This window comes from Esox lucius, chromosome 21 (assembly GCF_011004845.1).
Source record: "Esox lucius isolate fEsoLuc1 chromosome 21, fEsoLuc1.pri, whole genome shotgun sequence".
NCBI lineage: Eukaryota > Metazoa > Chordata > Actinopteri > Esociformes > Esocidae > Esox > Esox lucius.
In genome coordinates this window covers 26175697-26199978 of record NC_047589.1, presented here as the reverse complement: position 1 = coordinate 26199978, position 24282 = coordinate 26175697, and the positions used below count along the sequence as shown (strand labels likewise).

Here is a 24282-nt window from a genome sequence, read left to right as displayed (position 1 = left end):
CTCGTGCATAAACACACTAGAACAAGCTTGTAGATGTAAAAACATACAAAACACACACACACACACACACCCGTGCATCTCCACAAGCACAGTTTAAACTTACACACATTCAAACACACACACACAAACACACACCCTCCCATTGGCAATCAGGTTTTACTGCTCAGATGAATAACCTATTGTGATTACACAGGGTCACCACCTAAGGTCAGGTGGATACATATTGGTGTGTATTTTAATATCCTTCTACATAACAGTATTTGTGTGTCGATTAATTTAAATCCCAAACTGGCTACCCATTCCTTATGGCGGGGGTCCTCACATATTATTTGAGATTGTGTTAATTGAGATTGTGTTAATTGAGATTGTGTTAATTGAGATTGTGTTAATTGAGATTGTGTTTGAGAGTCTGTTCAAATACATTTTCTAGATGGCAAAGGTTACAAGGACTAAATGTCTTAAATAGGACAGTTAGGGTTAAAGGCCTTGCTCAAGGGAACAACAATACATTTATTTTTGCCAGACTGCGTAAGTGGAGCCGACCAAGAAAAGCGAATGACTCTTATGGAGTGAGTGAATGAGTGAATGACTGACTGACTGGGTTCCCCTTGTTAAATAGCATAGTTGTTAGAGAAGCAGACCTGTAGACTATAGGTTCGGAGTTTGTATCTCCTCGCAGGCGAAATTTGCATTATTGCATTACTTTGCTGGCTAAAACCTTTTCTACATTATAGTAAGCCTGAAATAAAACAGTTTACGGTTATATTGCGACTGTTTCTGGTGGATTTTCGAAGTACGCATCCATGCATGCGTTTTGGGTAAGCATAGACAAACACATTTGCTGGCTGCAACATACAGTATTTACATTATAGTAAGCCTTAACTGAAACTGTATACGGTTATTTTGGGACTGTTTCTAGCACAGAAAAGTTCATCTTCAGTCTCGCTAGCAATTGAACAATTCTTATGATAATTCCTAGGAAGTTAGTTGATACTAGTAAGCCTATTACTGCCTAATAAGCTGTTAAAACGGCCTGTGTCAAAAACCATACAGTTCATAGACGCTATGGTGGAGGTAAATTTAGTAAGAAACGTCAGTTTAACACATTGCTCAATGGTGCCTAGCAACTGCTGAAATGTGTAATGCTGTGGCATAGTGGTTAAAGACAGTGCTTCTCATGTGGAAGACCTACGTTTGAATCTATTGAGAGCAACAAAACGTATTAATTATTTCTGGTACATTCCACGATTCTCTCGACTTTTCACTTGATGAAAAAGTTAGTTTTATTCACCTTTATTGATAGTTATTGTATCAATGTCATTTCATGAATTAAAGAAAAAGTACCTTGTTATGCCGTGAAAGAAAAAAATATTAACTGTTACAACGGCCAGTGGCAAAAGAGGATTTGTCCAGGATAGACACAAGAGGCTATACTGACACCCAGCAAATGTACAGCTCCATGGTTAACGACACAGCCCTTTGTGTGGGCGACCCGGGTTTGAATCTCGAGAGGGCAACGCTTTCTATTGCAGGCCGACTGAACTAGGCTTGCCTGGTTTCTTGTTATTATGTCAACTCAGGGTTAGAAACAATGACCTTCAGCGTTCTGACCCCACGACCTAGATCACTGGGTTATCTAGCCCCAAAACTATCGTCCCCCTCTTGTTGGTTGAGAGAAACATTTTATTTCCTGCAATTAATACCCATTTTGCTACGGGACAGAATGAAATTTAAGCTGTTCTAAAGTGAATTCTCTGCAAATTAACACATTATTGCAATGTCATGTGTTCAAATGATACCAGTAGAATTGTAACAACAAAAGCAGTTAGCTTATTATGTTTTACATCAGGAACCTATGCCCGACAAAAACTAATAAAAATAATCATTTTCTGTCTCTACCCACAAAGGGGTATGACTCTGTCAGGGACATGGGGGTATTTGTTTTTCTCCGTGTGTGTGTGTTGCTGTCATTCCCTGACTTACTCCATCCATCTAGAGGGGTGTGTGTGTGTGAGTGTGTGTGTGTGTGTGTGTGTGTGTGTGTGTGTGTGTGGTGTGTGTGTGTGTGGTGTGTGTGTGTGTGTGTGTGTGTGTAAGTGCCCCTTGACTCTCCCTCAGGATACGTGAATAGTTCTTTGTGTGTGTGTCAAACTCCTCACTCTCAAAAGAAGTGTGGAGTGGCTCTCTCTCTGTCCTCTCTCCTGTTCCTCCCTGAGTTTCTCTCACAGCGGTTAACGTGGACCATCGTAGTAACTATCTCACGTAAGTCTGCTTTTCATTCTCTCTCTGTGTTTTATAGACGAGAACCTGAGCACTAAAAAGCCATGAAACACATTCTGTAGACTTTCCAATAATAATTGGCACTTTGGTGAATTTCTAAAAGTAACCCAAAATGTCCTATCTCACTTTGAAAACCCATGTTATTTAACCCTCAGTAGGTTAGCCGGATTGCTCTAATCAACACAACATTAAAACTGTGGATTTAAATATTTTTAAGTAACTTTTTGGTGATGCATTGAAAACTGACTTGTCTGGCATACCATGCGTATAAAATAAAATGAAAATAAGTGAAGACAGAAATGAATCTACAGTGTGTTTATGTTAAGTGTATCCGTTTTTTTTTTATTCAAATAAAATTATTGAACTAATTCTATAACTGATGTTATGTGTTCGGTAAACCAAGACAAGAAAATCGCCAGTGATACATATTTTTGTTCACCAAATTTAACCAATCAACTCATCACCGATGCCTTGTTTAGCTGAATCATTTGGGGTTAGAACAAAAGTTTGTAACTGTGATGGTTAAGAAAACCAGGTAAGAGAAACACTGCATGATGATAGGGTGTGTGTCTGTGTGTTTGATGTCTAACCTGCTTTTACTTTTCTTAAATTGCTTTCACATGTTGCCATGTTTACTGCCCTGAGATTTCACCTCCCTCTGACCTATCACAGGTTGTTTTTACACTACAATAGTTTAATTTAGATTCACGAGATTTGATGCCAGATTTGCATTGGATTTTTCAAAGCGTTGAAAATGGGAGTGGTCACCTTCCTTTAATGCTATTTAAAGTAAATTGTTGATGTAGTCCAATTGGCTGTTTAGATTACATCATTTGACATGAACACAATGTAATTCAAACAACATTAACATAATATATAAATACATATTGAATTCACTTGAGAAACTCATGCTAAGCTTAAAGGAGAAACACGTTGCTTTGGCCGGACCACTGTCCTGTAAGGTGTATAAAATCACTGACAATGTTCATCTGGTAACTAACACACGTTCTCCATCGAACAAGTGCAGTTGCTGGTGATAGAACACATTTTGAGTTGCTAAAACAAATTTTTTTTTGGAGCTGGAATCACTTACAGAACCTGACCTCCTCTCAATGCTCATTCCACACCAGTACACATTGAACGAGATGTCATCTTCAGACCTTTTTGGGTTGAAAAGGTGTCGTGTGGCCACCCCCCCCACCCCCCCCCCCCCACCCCCTGAGGTAACGCAGAACACTTTTTCGCAAACCTGCCGAGGTCACGTTCATCCAAATAAAACCATCGTAGAGTTAAAACAACGCATTTGGGCTGTTATATAAGATTTGCTCCCCTTTCTGTGTCCCAGGCTATATGAGTGAATTTATGATGTGCCCTTAGCAGTGCCATGAGCAAAGTGGGGAATTGACAGCAGATGTGACCTACTCTCTCCTGGTAGGGCCTCCAAAGCCATATGTGAATGAGCGGGCCCTCCTGTCCTCTTCCACTCACGCTTTATAATCCTGCATACACAGACATTGACTACATTACAAAACAACACAGTAAAATAAAGAGCAGGCTACATTCAGCAATTGAACGGGCCACATAATGGAAACGAGTTAGGATGTGGGGAGGACCCTGGGAGGACCCTGGGAGGACTCTGGGAGGACTCTGGGAGGACCCTGGGAGGACTTGGGGAGGACTCTGGGAGGACCCTGGGAGGACTCTGGGAGGACTCTGGGAGGACTCTGGGAGGACCCTGGGAGGACTTGGGGAGGACTCTGGGAGGACTCTGGGAGGACTCTGGGAGGACCCTGGGAGGACTTGGGGAGGACTCTGGGAGGACTCTTGGAGGACTCTGGGAGGACTCTGGGAGGACTCTGGGAGGACTCTTGGAGGACTCTGGGAGGACTCTGGGAGGACTCTTGGAGGACTTGGGGAGGGCTTCTAGGCCCTTCAGCCAGTGTGATTCACCCTCACTCACAAGATGGTACTACCTTTTACTTATGCGATTAGGCATGGGGGATGCAAATGTTTCCTTGACTTGGTATGAACTCTTGTGACCCTGGTGTGGGCCGGATCTGTGCCTCTCCCTAGGAGGCTATTCAGACTGACAAAGCTACAAAAGCTCAGCCTTTTCCTAAAACCCATATTCATGAAGCATCCTTTATTATTCTAAAACAAGTATGGAAAGTAGGTCTTCCCTGACACTGTGACCACTGCACACACCTCGTTTTTTTGTGAAACATGGAATGCAAGAAACGACCCTGGTTGTCATTGCTGTAAAAAGCCCTGATTGAAAAGGGGTGCAGACTTTACTCCACACAAGACTGGACAACTAGGAATAGTCACAGATCCGAGAAGAGCTGCAAACAATGTGATCTCAAAAATGTGAGTAAAACGTTTAACTTTTTAAAATGTTCTGTGGTAGTCAGTCAGGTTGATAGTCTTCTGAATGTGAATTCTTGTTGTGTTTGTTGTTACCATGAGCTGTGCTGCATCATCAGTACTGTCCATCTGATCTGAAGATTTTGTTTCTATCACAGAATCCTGATGCATGTCTACTAACTACTCACCAAAACACATAACGCATACCAATTGTTATTCTATTCATTTAGAATTAGGACACTGTAGGACTGGAGGACACTCTTATTAGCATGGTTTCCAAGGAAACTTTTGTGGAATTCTTGCCATCCCCCATTCTGTCACCTCTGTGATGTTGACATCACATCCTGTACATCTGGAATCTGATTGGAAGATGACTCACTGGTCAACAAGTCAGCCTGAGTTTAAACTCCCAGTTGGTTGTAAAAGGACTCAATTACATTGTTTCACACTCTGGTCCTGCTGTCTGTCCTGCTCTGCTCTCCCCCAGTCTGGTCTGTATTCTGGCCTAGAAAGGCAAGTTGTGTCTTTATGTAATTATGTCTGTGTGTCTGTTTAATGGTAGTTACTGGTAATTTAACCTGTTACTTTTTTAATAAGTCAGTCATTTTGATGCATGTTGTTTGCTTGCAGCACTTCTACTTGTATAAATACAGTTAGATTTATCTTCTGATAGATCTTCTGATAGACCTTCTGATTAATCTTTTGATAGGTCTTCTGATAGGTCTTCTGATTGATCTTCTGAAAGGTCTTCTGATTAGTCTTCTGATTGGTCTTCTAATAGGTATTCTGATTGATCTTCTGAATAGTCTTCTGATAGGTCTTCTGACTGAGCTTCTGATTAGTCTTCTGATAGGTCTTCTGACAGGTCTTCTGACTGATCTTCTGATTAGTCTTCTGATTGGTCTTCTAATAGGTCTTCTGATTGATCTTCTGATTAGTCTTCTGATAGGTCTTCTGATTGATCTTATGATTGATCTTCTGATTGGTATTCTAATAGGTCTTCTGATTGATCTTCTGATTAGTCTTCTGATTGGTCTTCTGATAGGTCTTCTGATAGGTCTTCTGATTGATCTTCTGATTGATCTTCTGATTGATCTTCTGATTGATCTTCTGATTGATCTTCTGAAAGATCTTCATCTAATTCTGGTCTCATAAGTCCTAAAATGATCAGAATTCATGGCTACACTAGAATATTCCAGAATATTCTTATGAATTTGAAAGGGGAATGGAGAGAGAGAAATCATGTCGATAGAGGGGAACCGTGCAGGAAGACGTGGATCCGGGAAAAAGGACACGTGTACGCACGCGCACACACACACACACACCATTTTTGAGACGTGTCCTGAACATGTCCTTTTGCTGCTACCACACTGCGTACTCTCTAACTGGTTCTGAATGTGTGTGTTTTCACAGTACCGAGAGAACAGAGGAATAGTTGGAGGAGGAATAGTTGGAGGAGGAATAGGGTGATACCACAGGAGTGAAGACTGGACAGACGTGTGTTTTGTGTGTATGTTTGCGTGGGTGCATGTGTGTGTGTCAGAGAGAGATGGCTCATGCATCGATTCCCACCTGGATCTATATACTTCTGTGGATCAGCACATCAACCCAGACCACAGTCCCAGGTGAGATGCACTCTGATTGGATGTTCTCCAGACCGCTCGGCCACTACAAGCGACTGCAGGTTTGCCTGAACAAAGTTCTCCGCCTGCCATCAGTCACTGAGGTGTTCGACAGACGTGTGCCATCTATTTGCAGACACCCATGTGACCTGCGTGTTCTCAGAGGAGTGCGTGCTGCCCTGCCAATTCCAGCCGCACGGCGGCGAGGTCATCCACTGGCTGAGACAGGAAGTGCCGGTCCATAGCTTCGAGCGCGGCGAGCAGCGGACGGAGCACCGGCAGTATGCCGGCCGCACCTCCCTCTCTGTGCACCTGGTCGCCCGCGGCGATGCGTCGTTGCACCTGAGGGGGTGTGGCCCCAGGGACCGTGGCAGGTACGAGTGTCAAGTCCACAACTCGACGGAGGTGCACGAGGCCCACGTCATCGTCAGGGTGGAGGGTGAGTCGCGACTTCAGTCGTAGTAGACACTAAAGGGCTTGTGTGTGGGCCACCAGAGGCGTGTTTTAAACGCGGCTACGAGACCCTCTCACTTGAGCCGTTACGGCGGCTTTACAGATTCTACCGACCAGGAAACGGCCTGGCATTGGACCATGATCCTGCTGTGTTTCACACACTTGAATGAAATGTAATGGAGTCTGTCGCACCGCCTGGTTGGGTTTCTGTTCATAGAAGGGTCAGACTGCATGGCATGTTCCCCTCCCTGACGGTTATGCCGACACTCCACGCCCCACGGCAGTAACCCGTCTAATCTTGTGTCCCCTGCTCGCAGAAGCCCGGTGGAATTCCATCCCTTCAGGCCCTTGACTTCTTGGCCCCCGACAGAGACGTTTAGGGATTATCCAAAAAACACTGCACTCTCAACATCTGGCTACATGTTTTCCCATAGTCTGAGAATGTCTGGTAGTTGTAGTGGTGGCACAGGGCTATTTATTTATTAGTGTGGATTCTGCCCTATTTCCCCTTTTGAATACCATGCTGTAAATGTAACGTATCTCAAGCTTGAGGAAGTGGTCGTTTTGGCTTTTTCCTGGCGATGGCTCATCACTCATATTACTGGATGGCTTCTACCTCCTGATGTCTGCCTTAGATTCATTTCCTCTGGTTCCTTTCCTCTTTTGACCTCATCCTTTCCCACTCTCTCCCTACTCACAAGGGAGGCAATGCGCTTAACCTTACCCTACACAGATGCTCCTGCGCCATCATAATCTCCGCAATCTTCCTCAAGAACTCTTTCCTCCTCCATCACATTTCCTCTCCCATCTGCTAAATCCTTCTCTCTGTTGTCTCCTGATTATTCCCCTTCGACCCCACTCCGCTCCCTGCCCACATCTTATGTCTCTCCTAGTGTCCCCCTTCACATCTAATGTCTCTCACAGTCTCCCCCTTCACATCTTATGTCTCTCACAGTGTCCCCCTTCACATCTAATGTCTCTCACAGTCTCCCCCTTCACATCTTATGTCTCTCACAGTCTCCCCCTTCACATCTTATGTCTCTCATAGTGTCCCCCTTCACATCAAGGCCTCTCCATAATGGTTGACAGAGTCCTACTCCCTCAGTATCTCAGGCTCCTACTTCACACCTGCACTACTGCAATTTGTTGTTTCAGGGCTCCCTGTTCGTGCCATCTAACTCCTGCAGCTTCTCCCGACTGCTGCAGCACAGACGATATTTAGGTTCGCCCATCTCCCTCTGTCCTCTCCAACTCTGGTTCCCAGTTGAAGCTTGAGTCCACTAAAAGCCTGAGGTGCTTGCCTATGGAGCAACAAGGGGAGCTGTCCCTCATTTACTTTCAGGCCATGCCTAAACCCCACATCTCTACTTCAAGACTCCACATCTCTACTTCATTCTGCCACCTGTGATCTCTTGGCCACCCTGTGCCTACGCTGGAACAGTCAAAGCTCTTCTCTGTCTCGGCACCCCAAGGGTGGAACCAGCTGCCCTTTATTTCTAGAGAAACATAGACATTTACTGAGTAAAAGGTGTTATCTTGAGATGAGTTATCCTCAGATGAAGGCTCAAATCTCTAAACTTTGTGGATACTGAGGTCTGAAGAAGAACCAACGTTCATGCCCGTGCTGTCAGAGCAGGCTGGATTCATGTAGATTATGTAGTGTTTTCTTGTTAGTGTCTTGATGTCAAGAACCTTCACAATGTTTTAATCTCTTTATTGTGTTCATATGTGTGTGTGTGTGGGTGTGTAGCTCCCATCCAGGCCTTGTCTGTTGAGCTGTACAGGTTGAGTGGCTATGAGGAGATGAAATGCACCACAAGAGACGTCTATCCCGCCCCTCATGTTTCCTGGGCAACTGACCCGCCCGCCGCCAGACCTCTTCGGCCAATCACGCGTAAAATATCCGACCGAAAGGGGCTTTATGTAGTGGATAGCCGGCTAAGGAAGTTGCAGAGCCAATCAGAGATCACCTACATCTGTACTGTCAACTCCTCCTATGGAACACAGGCCTGGACCGCTTCTGTCAGAGAGAGAGGTACAAATACACACACAAACAGACAGGCCTGGACTGGTTGGGTCAGAGAAAGAGGTACAAATACACACACAAACAGACAGGCCTGGACCGCTTCGGTTAGAGAGAAGTACAAATACACACACAGACAGGCCTGGACTGCTTCGGTCAGAGAGAAGTACAAACACACGCACAACTTATTAAAGACTCTTTCCAGGACTTTGGGACTTTAAAATGTGGGCAACAAAGAGTCAGATGAAGTTGCAAATATAACTTTTATATCTGCATCCAGTTTTTTTGTTACTGTGAGCAAAAGCTAACTAGCAAAACAAAAAGTAACTTTCAGCCATTAAAAAACTTGTTTAACAAATGCCTTCTAAATTGGCAAACAGATAAGAATGATATCCTCAGGATGATCCAACTCCTGGGAGGTCAGTAAATGGAAGTAGGTGAATGGCCTCATTGCCAAAATCCCAGCTATTGAACTTGTATCTCTCTTTCTTCCCCACCACTCACCTCCCTCCCTCCCTCCCTCCCTCCCTCAGAGATCAGAGGGGAAGAAGGCAAGGATCTGACCATTCCATGCAAGGCCCCGCCCCACCTACATCACGCCTCCCTCTCCTGGAGTTTCACCAACCACAGCGAACCAGCTCTAATCCTAACCTATGACAGCCGATCACGGCACACCTCTGCCCTCATGCCCTGGGAGGGCCGCATGCACCTGGACCCCCTCAGGGTGTCTCTGGGAGACGGTTCACTGCGGTTGGTAAAACCAGAGAGCCGGGAACACACCGGGGTTTATACCTGCGTTTACGCTGCCCCCCAGATGACACACACTGAGAATACCGGCGTCAAAATAATCTCCGCTGGAACAGGTGAGATAACACACACACACAAACAGTACCATACATAGTAGTTAGCTAGGTGATGGCTGGTGAGTGTATTAGCTGTGTGTGTGTGTATTACACATGTGTGTGTATCACATGTTTGTGTATTACACCTGTGTGTATTACCTGTGTGTGTATTGCCTGTGTGTGTATTACATGTTTGTATACTACCTTTGTGTGCACTACATGTGTGTGTATTACATGTGTGCACTACATGTGTGTGTATTACCTGTGTGTGTATTACCTGTGTGTGTACTACCTGTGTGTGTATTACCTGTGTGTGTATTACCTGTGTGTGTATTACCTGTGTGTGTATTGCCTGTGTGTGTATTACATGTTTGTATACTACCTTTGTGTGCACTACAAGTGTGTGTATTACCTGTGTGTGTATTACCTGTGTGTGTACTACCTGTGTGTGTATTACCTGTGTGTGTATTACCTGTGTGTGTACTACCTGTGTGTGTATTACCTGTGTGTGTATTACCTGTGTGTGTATTACCTGTATGTGTATTACCTGTGTGTGTACTACCTGTGTGTGTATTACCTGTGTGTGTATTACCTGTGTGTGTATTACCTGTGTGTGTACTACCTTTGTGTGTATTACCTGTGTGTATTACCTGTGTGTGTATTACCTGTGTGTGTATTACCTGTATGTGTATTACCTGTGTGTGTATTACCTGTGTGTGTATTACCTGTGTGTGTATTACCTGTGTGTACTGCCTGTATGTGTATTACCTGTGTGTGTACTACCTGTGTGTGTATTACCTGTGTGTGTATTACCTGTGTGTAGGTGAGCGCATGCTTCTTCAAGACTCCCCTCGGTGGTGGACTGTTGCCGTGGTGATAGCAGCTCTGGCTCTCGCCCTGACAGGAATTCTGATCTTCCTGAAAGTCAGAGGTACTCGTCACTCAAATAGGCAACCTCATTACGGCACGTTAACTTTTCTATGCCTACCTGAAATCCCTTTTTTCTGTCGACAGGTGACCAGTCCCAGGCCAGTGAGAGACCAGAGGACATCAGTGAGATGCATCCAGTTAAAGGTGAGTTACAGTCTAGCCTCAATGTGGTGTGCAGTACCCAGAACAGACACCAGGGGGAGTAAGAGGATCAGGAAGTAGACTAGGGAGGAATGGAGGAGAAGAACCGGTTAGAAGACTTAAAGAGAGAATGTGATGTTTTTAATGCAGTCAACTGGGTGTGACTTCCAACTTCACTGGCTGATTCTTCCTGATTTCATCACATGACCAACCGGGACAAGTCCAACTGGGTGGGGCATTGGGTGGTATCAGCCAATCAAATGAACGAGACAATTATAACATGAAAATAGCCTCAGGCTCTGGAACTGATAATGGTGTGGCACCAGGACACATACACTGCAGACTAGAGACCAATGTCTAGGACTAGGAGCGATGACAAGAGGTGGCTTTTAAAGTTGAAATGACACAAGGTTCCATTTAAAGAACATTATTTATACAGATAGGCATAGCTCTAAGGTAGAATTAGTTTGTGTTTGATGTGTGTAAATGTGTATGCAATCTCTGACCCGCCCTCCCTCTGATCCCATTAACCACAGTAAGCAAGAGAGGTTCGTGTGAGAGCAATCCCCTCACCACAGAAGAGACCAATGGACAAAGTCAGCCCACACAGCTAGTCTACACAGAACTCAACAGAGCTAGCCCACACAGCTAGTCTACACAGAACTCAACAGAGCTAGCCCACACAGCTAGTCTACACAGAACTCAACAGAGCTGGGCCACACAGCTAGTGTGCACAGAACTCAACAGAGCTAGCCCACACAGCTAATCTACACAGAACTCAACAGAGCTAGCCCACACAGCTAGCCTACACAGAACCCAACAGAGCTAGCCCACACAGCTAGTCTACACAGAACTCAACAGAGCTAGCCCACACAGCTAGTCTACACAGAACTCAACAGAGCTAGCCCACACAGCTAGTCTACACAGAACTCAACAGAGCTGGGCCACACAATTAGTTTGCCCTGTGTTTTGCCCACACAACAAGCCAGGCAAACCAGTGGCTAATCCAACATGGATAATACATAGCAAAACCTGAATAGCCCTCTAACATATCTCAAGCCTCTAACAGCTTGTCCACAACCAGCTCAGCAACACCAGAGAACTGAAGTGACCCAAAGAAAATGGATTCCCAGGAAGCGACGGACCTACATAGGTAGATGGAGCCACAGTATATTGATCAGACTACTCTGAGAAGTAATGGGCTACAGCAGAACTAATCCAAACCAGCCTTAAATAAACTCACAAAGTAAATAATTGAGAAGTGCTTCCGTATCTAATTGTTCTGTTGATAATCTGTTAGTTTGATGCCCTTCTGGGCCGGGGAAATACTCTACCTGTCACACTGTAATTGCTGTTATTGTCTGTACAGCCAGGTCATCTGACACTGTCGACAGAACTGTAGCCTCTAGTCATTTCTGACATATCATGGTTCACAATGGCCCCCATGTTTATTAGCTACCTTGGTGAAGGTGAGCAAAAAAGGCTGTGAAAATATCATGACATTTGTTTATGAGCAACACTTACACTAAAGTATGTGGGTAAAATTGTTCAAAGAAAGAAATATTAATAATAAATGAATGTATGATCAAAAATGTCTGTCACAATTATTGGCACACATCGAATTGTTTATGAACCAAATCTGATATTAAATCCAATTGTTCTATTTGTCTTTTTCAAATTAATCTGTGTGATTAATAGAAGCCTTTAGTGATCATCAATGACACAGTCATCTATGAACAGAGGGTTAGGGTTAGAGAACACACAAATGACAACGTACCAAAGGTTGTTGACTTTATAAATTATGCAGTGGTAATAAAAGCTCACTTTTACGACATAGAGCTTCTTTGTGTTTTTGAATGAGCAAATTGGCTTACAATTTGTAATTTGACAAAATTGAGAATACATTTCAGAAATTACTTTTATTTCAAAGTCTCAGTGAATGAAAATGAATTTCTTGGCCACATTCTCTAGGCTACTATTTCTTTTAACAGATCTTGCATTTGCAAGATAGCCTCGGCTGTAGGGGAGACCAGGGACAGTTGTAACACTTTTTGCAATTTTCCCAATAAATCAAAAAACTTTGACACTAGAATGTCCAATTTGCTATTATTATAAACATCAATATGTCAACTACTGAAACAATGTATCTAAGGGGTTTTATAAAATATGTACAGTTTGCAAAATTGATTTAAATAGTAATTCTACTGTTACAACGTTCCAGTGTACAGGGACATTGGTAGCACATGCCAGAGACAGTTGTAACATGTCTAAAATATACATAATTGAGACTATTCATGTATTTTATTTTATAAACACACTACATGACAAAGAAGAGGGGAAGCCATCAAAATATGATGCATGAAAATGATTGAATGGGTAGGAAACACATAAAAAATTTAACATGAACTCAAGATGGATGAGTTTAAGGACAACATTCCCAAGGAGACGGAGGGGCGGGGACTCGGTAATCCACACTGATGGAATCATTCCTACTCACAGTTGTGGCAAGTGTAAAGGTCACTTCCATCTGTGCACCTTGTGTGCCCAGGCATTACAGGACCAGCACTGGAGCCAGACCCCCCTTGACCTGGAGTAACTGTGAAGGCAGACAATGCCTGCAAAACTTTCAGAAACAGAGTCCATGAGGGTGGCTTGGGGGCCGAACATCTTTTAGTGGGACCTGTGCTCACAACCCAGCACCGTGCAGCTCGATTGGCATTCGCCAGAGAACAACAGAATTGGCAGGTCCGCTATTGGCACACCGTTCTCTTCACAGATGACAGCAGGTCCACACTGAGAACATGTGGCAGATGTGAAAGAGTCTGGAGACGCCATGGTGAATGTTATGCCTACAAAATCATTAAGCATATGGGTCAGTGATGGTCTGGGGAGGCATATCTTTGGAGGGTCACACATACTTCCACGTGCTAGCCAACGTTAGCCTGACAGCTGTTAGGTTCCTGGAATTAAATCCAAACAATGCCTAAACGTGTGTCCAGGCTTCTGAATTGCAGACAAGAAGAGAGCAGCGAAGTTGTCTTTAATATCTGACCATTCTGTTATGGATTTTGAGTTTAAATTTTAAAAGTTGTCTTTGCTATGTAACAAAGACTGCAAGGTTGAGACCTTCGGAGATGGAGATGCTTTGGTGCTTTTTTCCTTTTCTCCCAGCTTTCCTCCGGTTGTGGCCATATTTATGCCGAGCCAATACATTTGTCAATTCTGTGTTTTATCATCAAGGAATAGAACTCTCTAATTGCTGTATTTTCTTATTCAGTCTTGGTTTTGACTTTTGTGATTCTGTAAACCTCTGTAAATCTCCTGTCATAAGATCCAACCTGGTCTCAGGAACCTACGTAGACAATTTTACGTAAATCCATGGCACCTGATGTGATGTTAGGTTAGGTTACACACCTGGTCCTCACCTACCTGGAGATCACACCTGGTAAACTAATGACTGGTAATATAGTTATACTAGCCTGATGTTTACAGTCTTGCATTATAGACAACCTGATTTTAACTTGCTCTCTGTTGTATTCAGTTCATTGGCAGTGTCAGTGTCATTAATAATTAAATAATTTACATTTTCTTTCCTGTCACTTTAAGACGCAGGCATCAGTTCGGGCACCAGTGCTGTTGTTCTGACTGGAGTCCTTTAAGCAGGAACAGCAGCTGGAACAGCAGCAGGAAACGTGGATTTAGGTGTAAAACAAAGGGTTAGCTGAACACCATAGTCAGTTTCTTACTGTACAGTATCCTTTGGTTTCTTGAAAGGCATTGAGATACCTAATGTTGTAGCATTGATATTTTAGTATTTTAGCTGACGCTTTCAGATTGTGTGGGGCCTCTCAAGAGTGGATACCAATTGCTTGCGATACGGTACCTCATATAGCACAAGATAACGAAGTACCACTCCTCTAACAAGAGACGCTAAAATACATGCGTATCATCAGGTAAAGACATGCTTCCTCACAATGGTATGTTCCAACCTACGGTCTGTGGGTCTATTCAGAGTCACATGGAAAACTCCTATCAGCAGGTATGGACAGGGTGTGTGGACAGGGTGTGTGTACAGGGTGTGTGGACAGGGTGTGTGTACAGGGTGTGTGGGGCTCATCAATAACAGGCCCAGCACCACATCCCATCTATTAAAATTATCTTGCCCATATTCTATCATATGTGGATCAAATAATATCGAGCTGCTTTTTGTACAGCCCTTGCTTGATGGACTCTTGACACTGGGTTCCACAACAGAGGCCAGAACCAGTGAGAGATCAGAGGAGGCCAGTGAGATGTAGCCAGTGGAAGTTACAGCCTAGTCTCACTGCATGCAGTACCCAGGACAGACTGAAGAGGGAGGAGGACGATCAGGAAGCAGACCTTGACAGGACAGTGATGTTAACTGCAGGAATCATGAAATTAGACTAGTAATTTACTAGTCTAGTAAAATAAAGCCTAGAACATGCGGCTCAAAGCAAGACCTTGCAGGTTAAGAGTGGAATTTAGATTTGATTGTGTGTGTGTGAGTCCCCTGTATAACCAGATACATTTATAAAGTATTGTGTTGTGAATCTCTGGTCCATTCTGTCATGATGTGTTGTGTATCTCTGGTCCACTCTTTCATCATGTGTTGTGTATCTCTGGTCCATCTGTCATCATGTGTTGTGAATCTCTGGTCCATCTGTCATGATGTGTTGTGTATCTCTGGTCCATTCTGTCATCATGTGTTGTGCATCTCTGGTCCACTCTTTCATCATGTGTTGTGAATCACTGGTCCACTCTTTCATCATGTGTTGTGGATCTCTGGTCCACTCTTTCATCATGTGTTGTGAATCTCTGGTCCATCTGTCATGATGTGTTGTGTATCTCTGGTCCATCTGTCATCATGTGTTGTGTATCTCTGGTCCACTCTTTCATCATGTGTTGTGAATCTCTGGCCCATCTGTCATCATGTGTTCATTTCAAGTTGATTTCAATTATTTACTTTCATTTTCAGTGTGAGTTGTAATCCAGCCCTGAATCGGTTGGTGATTTTGGATTCCATCGACCGTTGTTACATCGTTTTGTTCTCAATGAATTATACAGTGTACAGTAAAGATTTTAATCTTTAATATATTTCCTTCGTCGAGATCCGATGTGTGATTAAAGTGATCACATTATTTAGGGCAGTGTATTTGAGTTATCACATACATTTGTTTTGAAATGACCTGGTGAAGAATCAGTAAACACAGTGAAAAAACTGATGATTTGGCATCTGCTACAAGCACAGCCAGCTCATTAGACAGCCAAATAGCTAGCAAAAAGCTAACAGTTCCCTATGTTACCTGTCAACAACATGAAGGCTTTGTTCCCATAACAATTGAAACCAAATACATTTGCTCCACCTTCAAGAAACCGATTGCTATGTATCTTGGATGTTGAAACAGCTTCCTTATTTCCATGCCTCCAGCCCAAACTGAACAGGTAACATTTCTCAAATTTTTACTTGTATGACAGCTGATCATTTACTAGACTCTATCCTACTCAACACAGAGAGGGGACCTGTTACACCAATATTAACAGGGGAAAGGATAGTGACCAGGAGAAGAGGAGCAGCTGATTGGGTTCTGGATTCTCCACCATGACAGAAACAAGAGATTTAACCACACTAGCAGGGAAAATAATGTAGTGACGGGATTGATAATTACAACTGATCATGTATTAGATTCTCCACAACTCAACACAGAGAGAGGAGGTTTACCCAGAACAATAGACCCACCCAGCTATGGGGTTTGTGGGGACCTGGGGTCAAATATCTTTGATGTCAAGAGGTCGTCTGGTGTCCGTGGTGATTCTACTGCTGAGTGTCAGAGTGACAGATGGAGGAGGTGAGTGACAACAACCATCACAGTCTGTCTGGTATTTCTCTCAAACATCTAGAAACATCTCTCCATCCAGATGAAGGCAGACATTTAGGGTGAACCATGGTGATAATAAACAAATCAATATAGGACCATTCTGTCACTCACTGTTGTGATATTAGATTAAACTTTGAGCAGGAAAAGACACACAGGCTTTAGTTATGAATTCATTATTGTGAATATAATTGGCTAGATGTCTAACATGTTTCATTTCATGAGTTACAGCCTGTATGGCCACTTATTGTTCATACCTGATAATCACAACAGGAAGGAATGGAAAACATTTAGGTTTCAATCACATCAATATAGGACTTCATCTTACCTCATTTTGTCACTATTATTGTGTCTCACCCACAGTTCAGAGAGATTGATCTTCGGGTATTATTAAAGTAAAGTTTCACTATGTGAGTCACATCCTGCATGGTCACATTCTGTTCATACTCAAGGCCTTGACACAGTTAATACATTTCTGACATTCCTGGACATTAAGGATCCACATTTACAGTATCTCACAAAAGTGAGTACACCCCTCACATTTCTGTAAATATTAGATTATATCTTTTCATGTGACAACACTGAAGAAAAGTCACTTTGTATAACAGTGTTAATTTTCTGTCCCCTCAAAATAACTCAACACACAGCTATTAATGTCTGAACCGCTGGCAACAAAAGTGAGTACACCCCCTAAGGGAAGTGAAAATGTCCAAATTGGGCCCAATTTGCCATTTTCCCTCCCCGGTGTCATGTGACTCGTTAGTGTTACAAGGTCTCAGGTGTGAATGGGGAGCAGGTGTGTTACATTTGGTGTCATCGCTCTCAGACTCCCTCATACTGGTCACTGGAAGTTCAACATGGCACCTAAAGGCAAAGAACTCTCTGAGGATCTGAAAAATTATTGTTCCCCTACATAAAGATGTCCTAGGTTATAAGAAGATTGCCAAGACCCTGAAACTGAGCTGCAGCACGGTGGCCAAGACAATACAGCAGTTTAACAGGACAGGTTCCACTCAGAACAGGCTTCGCCACCGTCAACCAATTAAGTTGAGTGCATGTGCTCAGCATCATATCCAGAGGTTGTCTTTGGGAAATAGACGTATGAGTGCTGCCAGCATTTAAGCAGAGGTTGAAGGGGTGGGCGGTCAGACTGTCAGTGCTCAGACCATAGCCTTTTCTGAAGATGATGCACAAGAAAGCCTGCAAAAACAGTTTGCTGAAGACAAGCAGACTAAGGACATGGATTACTGGAACCATGTCCTGTGGTCTGATGAGACCAAGATAAACTTATTTGGTTCAGATGGTGTCAAGCGACCAAATGAGGAGTACAAAGACCAGTGTGTTTTACCTACAGTCAAGCATGGTGGTGGGAGTCTCATGTTCTGGGGCTGCATGAGTGCTGCTGGCACTGTGGAGCTACAGTTCATTGAGGGAACCATGAATGCCAACATGTACTGTCAGATACTGAAGCAGAGCATGATCCCCTCCCTTCGGAGACTGGGCCGCAGGGCAGTATTCCAACATGATAACGACCCCAAACAAAAAAAGAGGGTTAAGGCAGTGCTGGAAAATAATGGTGGCCACCCAAAATATTGACACTTGGGCCCAATTTGGACATTTCAATTAGAGGTGTACTCACTTTTGTTGCCATTGGTTTAGACATTAATGGCTGTGTGTTGTGTTATTTTGAGGGGACAGCAAATGTAGACTGTTATACAAGCTGTACACTCACTACTTTAAATTGTAGCAAAGTGTCATTTCTTCAGTGTTGTCACATGAAAAGTAATAATCAAATATTTACAAAAATGTGAGGGGTGTACAATTTAAAGTTGATGGCCAATAGAAAACCAACAAGCTACATATAACAGCCAACCAAGGTCTAATTGAGCACTTTAAGATCATGTTAATGTAGGATAAAAGTAACTTAAACCATTGATTGTATTTATGCTAGTAGTACAGCTGAAATCTTACATATTTCCCTTTTCCCACATTTTATCTAATATTTAAACACAACTCAGGGTTGACTGACTGAGCTGTCTAACTCACGGTTTCAGAACAGGTGGTAACAACTACCTCAGTCGACTTTGAGTTAAGTTAAGCCTGAGTAAAGCACGTGCACGTGGAGATATAAAGCCCTCATCAATGGAATGCTGACTCCACAGACTCCACCCCCCTCTGGAGGGACTTGTGATCGCCGTACCAGGGAGTAATGCAGGGAGGATGAGGATGCTCTCAACGGTGCAACTGTAGAAGTTGGTGAGAGTGTTTACAGACATGCCAAGTCTCCTCAGGAAGTATAGTTGCTTTTGGGCTGTTTTCACCGCCGAGTTCGCTTGCCTGGACCAAGTGAGGTCATCTATTTATGCAGGTGCAACCCAACAGGCACGAAACGTACTTGGCAGCAACTGAAGATGAAATAAAAAATATACTTCAAACAGGAAAGGTATAATATCAGTACAAGCAATTGTGATATTGTTTAGCCTCCCCTACCTAATAAAAAAAAACAGTACTGCTCAGATAATCATTAGAGAATGATAAAACGTCCAAGCGCGGTCTGGTCACTCTCTCCCGACTGAGATTTCTACAGAGTATTTGTGCTTCAAGTGGCTCTTCGAGGAAAGGACACGCCCTGTCTGACACATTCAGATGGCAGGTTTCAGTAGGATAAAACTCAGGGTTAGTTGGATGAAACCTGCTAGCGAGCAGGTTAGCTTCACAGAGTATGTTGCCGTAGTGACTGACTCAGAGAAGCGCTGAATTGGCTTTTTGGAAACTCTGTAAAACTTTCCATTAACTCTGAGTCAACTAACTCTAGGTTTTCACTAAACTTGCTTTCTGAATTATCCCTAATATCTGCCAATAGAAATGTGTTTTTTATTTTACACTTCCTCGTAAACCATTAGTGTTCAAGCTCAATGCGCAACAGATGCTTATTATAAATACAATCCAAAGGAGGAGGCTGGAAGCAGGTCAGTACATTAATATATCAATAGTAATTGAAAAGGGCTCAAAAGAGTTGTGAAGAAAAACAACACCTTACAAAGGAAAAGGTGCACTGAACAGAACTAAATAGTGGGGCTGTTGGGAAACAGGTGAGTGAACAGGTGACTAGAATTCCAGTGATTGTGATCTGAAGGGTAATTTTCGTTCAAGAGATTGGTGGCTTGTTTGAGGAAGTGAGTTACGTTCACGGGACAGGATACGTGTTTAGGGTGAGCTGGACGTAGATCTTGCAATTAGTAGTGTTCCACTCCATAAGTATTAACATTTGAGCTTAGCTTACTGTTGTGTGTGCAGAGCTGTGCTTGTAATAATGAAGAAGTAATCTCTTATATACACTTTAAGATAAATAAAACAAATTGTTTCCTGTGTAGATAAAAAAAACTGCAGAGAACTGAAACAAGTAGACCGCTCATTCACTAATTTTTGACCTGTACCTCGCCCAGAACTTTTCCAAAGGAACACATTTTTACTTGTGACAACTGAACCTTTAAGTTCACATTCTGATGTCCACAGCAGATTCCTGGACATGACATGACTCATATCTCTCTGTTACACAAATGTTTGTTTTGTTATCTTGGTGATCCACCTGCCCAATCATACACACACACAACACCTGCCAAATCATTCACGCTGATACACAACACACATCCTCTCTGTTTCATGATGGATTGAGTTGTTTTATTTTCACTTTGATTTCTACTTAGTAAAGTGATTTTGCGTTATAATAGTGTTCATTAATATTATAAAGGTGTGGCTCTGTGTAAGAAGGAGTAGAGTGACTCAGTCTTTCAGTGAGAGGTTGGGCCACAGAAGGATCAATGTTAAATGCAAGTGTTCATCTGAATTTTGTTTGCATCAATAAATTCACTGTGATTGTTCCATTCTTATAATGATGCCCAACGCACCTGTTTGTGTCTGTTTCTGTTTACAGACCTCCCAGTAACCTGTGTGTTCTCAGAGGATTGTGTCCTGCCCTGCAGCTTCCAGCCTGCCAGTGATGAAGTAATCCACTGGATTAAACAATTTGACATACCTGTCCACTCCTACTACTACAGTACAGATCATCTAGATTCGCAGAACCAGCAGTACGGACAGAGAACATCTCTGTTCAATGACCAGATCCCCAAAGGAAACGCTTCGCTACTGTTGAAGAATGTCACAATCCAGGACCAAGGCAGATACCAGTGTTACACCAGCACAGTTACTGGCAACCAGGAGTCCTTCATTAATAACAAAGTGGAGGGTATGGAATGTCTTTTTATTTTCTGTGTTGATCACTATATGGCAGCTCCAAATGTGTAAAATACAAACTGATGTTTTCTTTGTTGCAGCTCCAATTCGATTGGTGGACATACAATTGTCAAATGACACCATCACCTGTAGATCCACAGGTATCTACCCTGAACCTAAATTAACCTGGTCCACTGACCCCCGCTCTGATCTTTCACCTGACACTGGAACCTCTCAGAACTCTACCAGCACCAAGGTGAATGACCAGGGCCTCTATGAAATCACCAGTACAATACCCTTTATCAGAGACCGAACCAACATCTGTACCGTGACCTCTGGGAAAACAGAGAAGACAGCCACTTTGAAACAGCAAGGTAATGAATCAAACAACACTTCAATCATACAACACATTAATCAAACTACACATTAATCAAACAACACATCAATCAAGGAATATATCAGTCAAACCACACATCAATTCAACAATTGTTTAATCAACTGAAAAATTCATAAATCTACTGTATCTTTCTGCAATTGATATAAAACATCATTGTGAGACATTGTCCATTTATGCAATTATCCTCCTAAATAGGTTTAATTTATTGTGATGTCATTTTAGCTCCAGTCCACAGTTCTCCAAGCAGTGAGGTGTCCATCCCCTGCAATGACTCTCAGTCTGACCTCCTGACCTCTAACATCACTTGGAGGTTCAACCAGAAAGTCACCATCCTGACCTTGACCTACACCAACGACAAACATCAGATGCATGTTGAAGACAATTGGAAGGAGCAGGTACAGGATATGTCGGACACCCTCAGCCTTCGGCTCCACAGGCTAACCATGAAACATCAGGGGATCTACAGCTGTGAAGTGTCTACTGACAGAGATACACACCTGGTCCTCACCTACCTGGAGATCACACCTGATAAACGAATTACTGGTAATATAAATAGTTAGACTAGTCTTGCCTTATAGCCAACTTGATTGTAACTTGCTCACTGTTGTATTGCCAGTCTCATTAATAATTAAGAAATATATATTCTCTTTTCTGTCACTGATAGGCAAAGGCACCCGTTCAGGCAATATTACTGGTGGAGTGATTGGAGTCTTATTAGTAGCAGTGGTGTACATAAGTAAGCTGAACCTCATAACCAATCTGTTATTGTTCAGTCCTCTTGATGTAAAAGGCTCTGAATCCAGTATCATTTTATTTCCAAGTTATTCCCTTTGCTGACACTTTTACCCACAGTGCAAACATTATTGATTGTATATATGTATTACTAATGATTAATAGCAATAACATATTTTTATTATGATTATTATGATAAATTATTATGACAGATCATTTTTGCATATTTCTGTCACTGTTAGCAGATCCTCTACCAAAACCGAATATTAGATAAAGGGAACCTGAGTGAACAAGCAGCACAAAGGTTTTCTTAAATAGAAAGTAATACCCCCATGTGAAAAATAATCTTAAATTTTTTTTATGTCACCAGTTAACAGCGATGACCGTAACCAAACTCGTCTCTGTTATTAATCAGACTCTCAATTCATTTTTCTTGAGCCATTCTGATGTAGACCTGCTTGTATGTATGTGATCATTGTCTTTTTGCTTGACCCAGCTGTTCAGCTCATGGCCTGACAATGACCAGACAACTTCCATCTGATGGCAAAATTTTGATTTATATTTGGTAGGCCTGGCCCAAATCAGCCCTGATTATATATCAAGGCAAATCTTGAACCTCTTAATCCATAGATATCTGGGGGGGCAATTACTATTTTAAACCAATTGATTGCATGTTTGATTAGCTTGTAGAACAAACTTTGGTATCATTTATTACCTGATATTCCCTCAATTAATAACTACAGACCAAATTCAATATGACAAATGTTCAACATGACACTGTATTAGACTGTTAAAACGATTAACAACCCCTCTTTCTGTAGACATTCAAGAATAATGAAATGGAGTCCATGATGGAGAAGAACAACGACGTCACAAATGGAGCTGTAATGGGTGATACAGAGGGTGATGTTGAGAGTGGTACAGAGGGTGATGTTGAGGGACCTCTTTTATGAATGTGGCCCTCAAGATGAAGTTTGCCCACCACTGATCTACATCGGGATATCTAAGATCCATTTGACTGACATATTAAAACATTTGACCGACCAAGAATCCCAATTCTGTATAGGCAGTCAATCGTAATGAAACACAGACACTTGAATGGAGCGGACAGCAAGAATGATGATCCAAACCACATTGGTGCTACAGAGTAATCCAGAGGGTTTGGCTGGATAATTAATTCAGCTGAAAGGAGACAGAACGAGCTACACATATCGGGTAAAGGATATAAATGTTTGTGTAAATGATAAAGGAAAAGGGTATAAATGTTCGTCTGGGGATGTAACATTTCCCCCTGAAGCTGCTCCCTCTCCTGGTCTGGGGGGCTCCTGCGTTCGACGTCATCGGCCTTCTGGCCGCCACCGTTCCCCTACCCCCACATTATTTATTTTATTTTTACACACGAACGCACCCTGGACAGTCTCATCAATGTCACCCACACCAGGTCATCATTTACTAATTATCATGTGTTTCTCAACCTCCCCAGTCTTTGTGTTTGTATGCTGTGTTGAGAGCTGCTGTGTCTTCTAAATCGGCTACGTGCCACTTTGTTTTACCAGTAACTGAAGTAGATTTACTGTTGTTCCGTGCTCTGTGCACCTGCAGTCTACAAATAAGACCATTGCCTCTGACTCCTTTACTAGCCTGACATGCTACAAGGGAGGAAAATGGAGGCAAAGAAGAATCCAAGGATCTCAGTTTTAGAACTGCACAGTCAAGTGGAATAATGTGTTGTAACTTTTCTGGCCGCATACTGTACACCATTTTGACAAAAAAGACAACTGCATACAAGGAAAATCACCTGAAACCCATAAAATGGTGGTGGAACATTTCTCAGGGCTGTTGTGCTAATAGTGATCAATGGGCTCTTGTGAAGATGGTATAATGAAGTCCATTAAGTATCAGGATATTTTGAGTCCTAAACCTGGTTGAGATATGGCCATGGATTAACCTTTCAACAAGACAATAACAAACATCAAAAATAAACTCAGAAATGGTTGCTGGACCACAACATCAATGTTTTAATTTACAATGGCAACACAGGAACCCAGGAACTCTGGAAGTGACCATCAGGTTCTTGGACATTCTCCACCAATTCATCAAGTTGTTCCGAACTTTTCTCACTTTTCTCACATTTCTCACTGTGTTCTTGGGGAACCTTCAATGTTACAGAAATGTTTTGGTGCCCTTCCCTAGATCTGAGCCCTTCCCTAGTCTCAAAGCTCTACGGGCAATTTCTTCAACATCATGGCTTGGTTTTTTCTCTGACACAGTGTGAACTGTGGGACCGGATATACACATGTATGTGCCTTTCAAAATAATTTCCAGTTTGTTGAAGTTGCCACAGACTTCAATCAAAATGTGGAAACATCAA

General features: G+C 42.7%; 1 protein-coding gene across 2 annotated transcripts; it reads left to right on the top strand.

Moving 5' to 3' along the window:
• Positions 1-2180: 2180 nt before the first annotated feature.
• On the top strand, positions 2181-12207 carry LOC105022007 (butyrophilin-like protein 2). Of its 2 annotated transcripts, none has more exons than XM_034289276.1 (8): positions 2181-2262; positions 6058-6269; positions 6403-6705; positions 8470-8754; positions 9276-9605; positions 10408-10515; positions 10599-10658; positions 11192-12207. In XM_034289276.1, the coding sequence occupies exons 2-8, from the start codon at positions 6173-6175 to the stop codon at positions 11305-11307; spliced, it is 1299 nt and encodes a 432-aa protein (XP_034145167.1). In that variant the 5' UTR covers positions 2181-2262; positions 6058-6172; the 3' UTR covers positions 11308-12207. The 2 variants fall into 2 exon arrangements, with proteins under 2 accessions (XP_034145167.1, XP_019897240.3); XM_020041681.3 differs by lacking the exon at positions 2181-2262 and adding an exon at positions 4570-4647.
• Positions 12208-24282: the final 12075 nt, after the last annotated feature.

Bases quoted from the DNA above. Each gene is read 5' to 3' on its own strand.
- LOC105022007 (XM_034289276.1), top strand. From the start codon at position 6,173: ATGTGTGTGTGTCAGAGAGAGATGGCTCATGCATCGATTCCCACCTGG. The intron at 6,706-8,469 runs GTGAGTCGCGAC...GTGGGTGTGTAG, and splicing joins CGTCATCGTCAGGGTGGAGG to CTCCCATCCAGGCCTTGTCT. The intron at 9,606-10,407 runs GTGAGATAACAC...ACCTGTGTGTAG, and splicing joins AATAATCTCCGCTGGAACAG to GTGAGCGCATGCTTCTTCAA.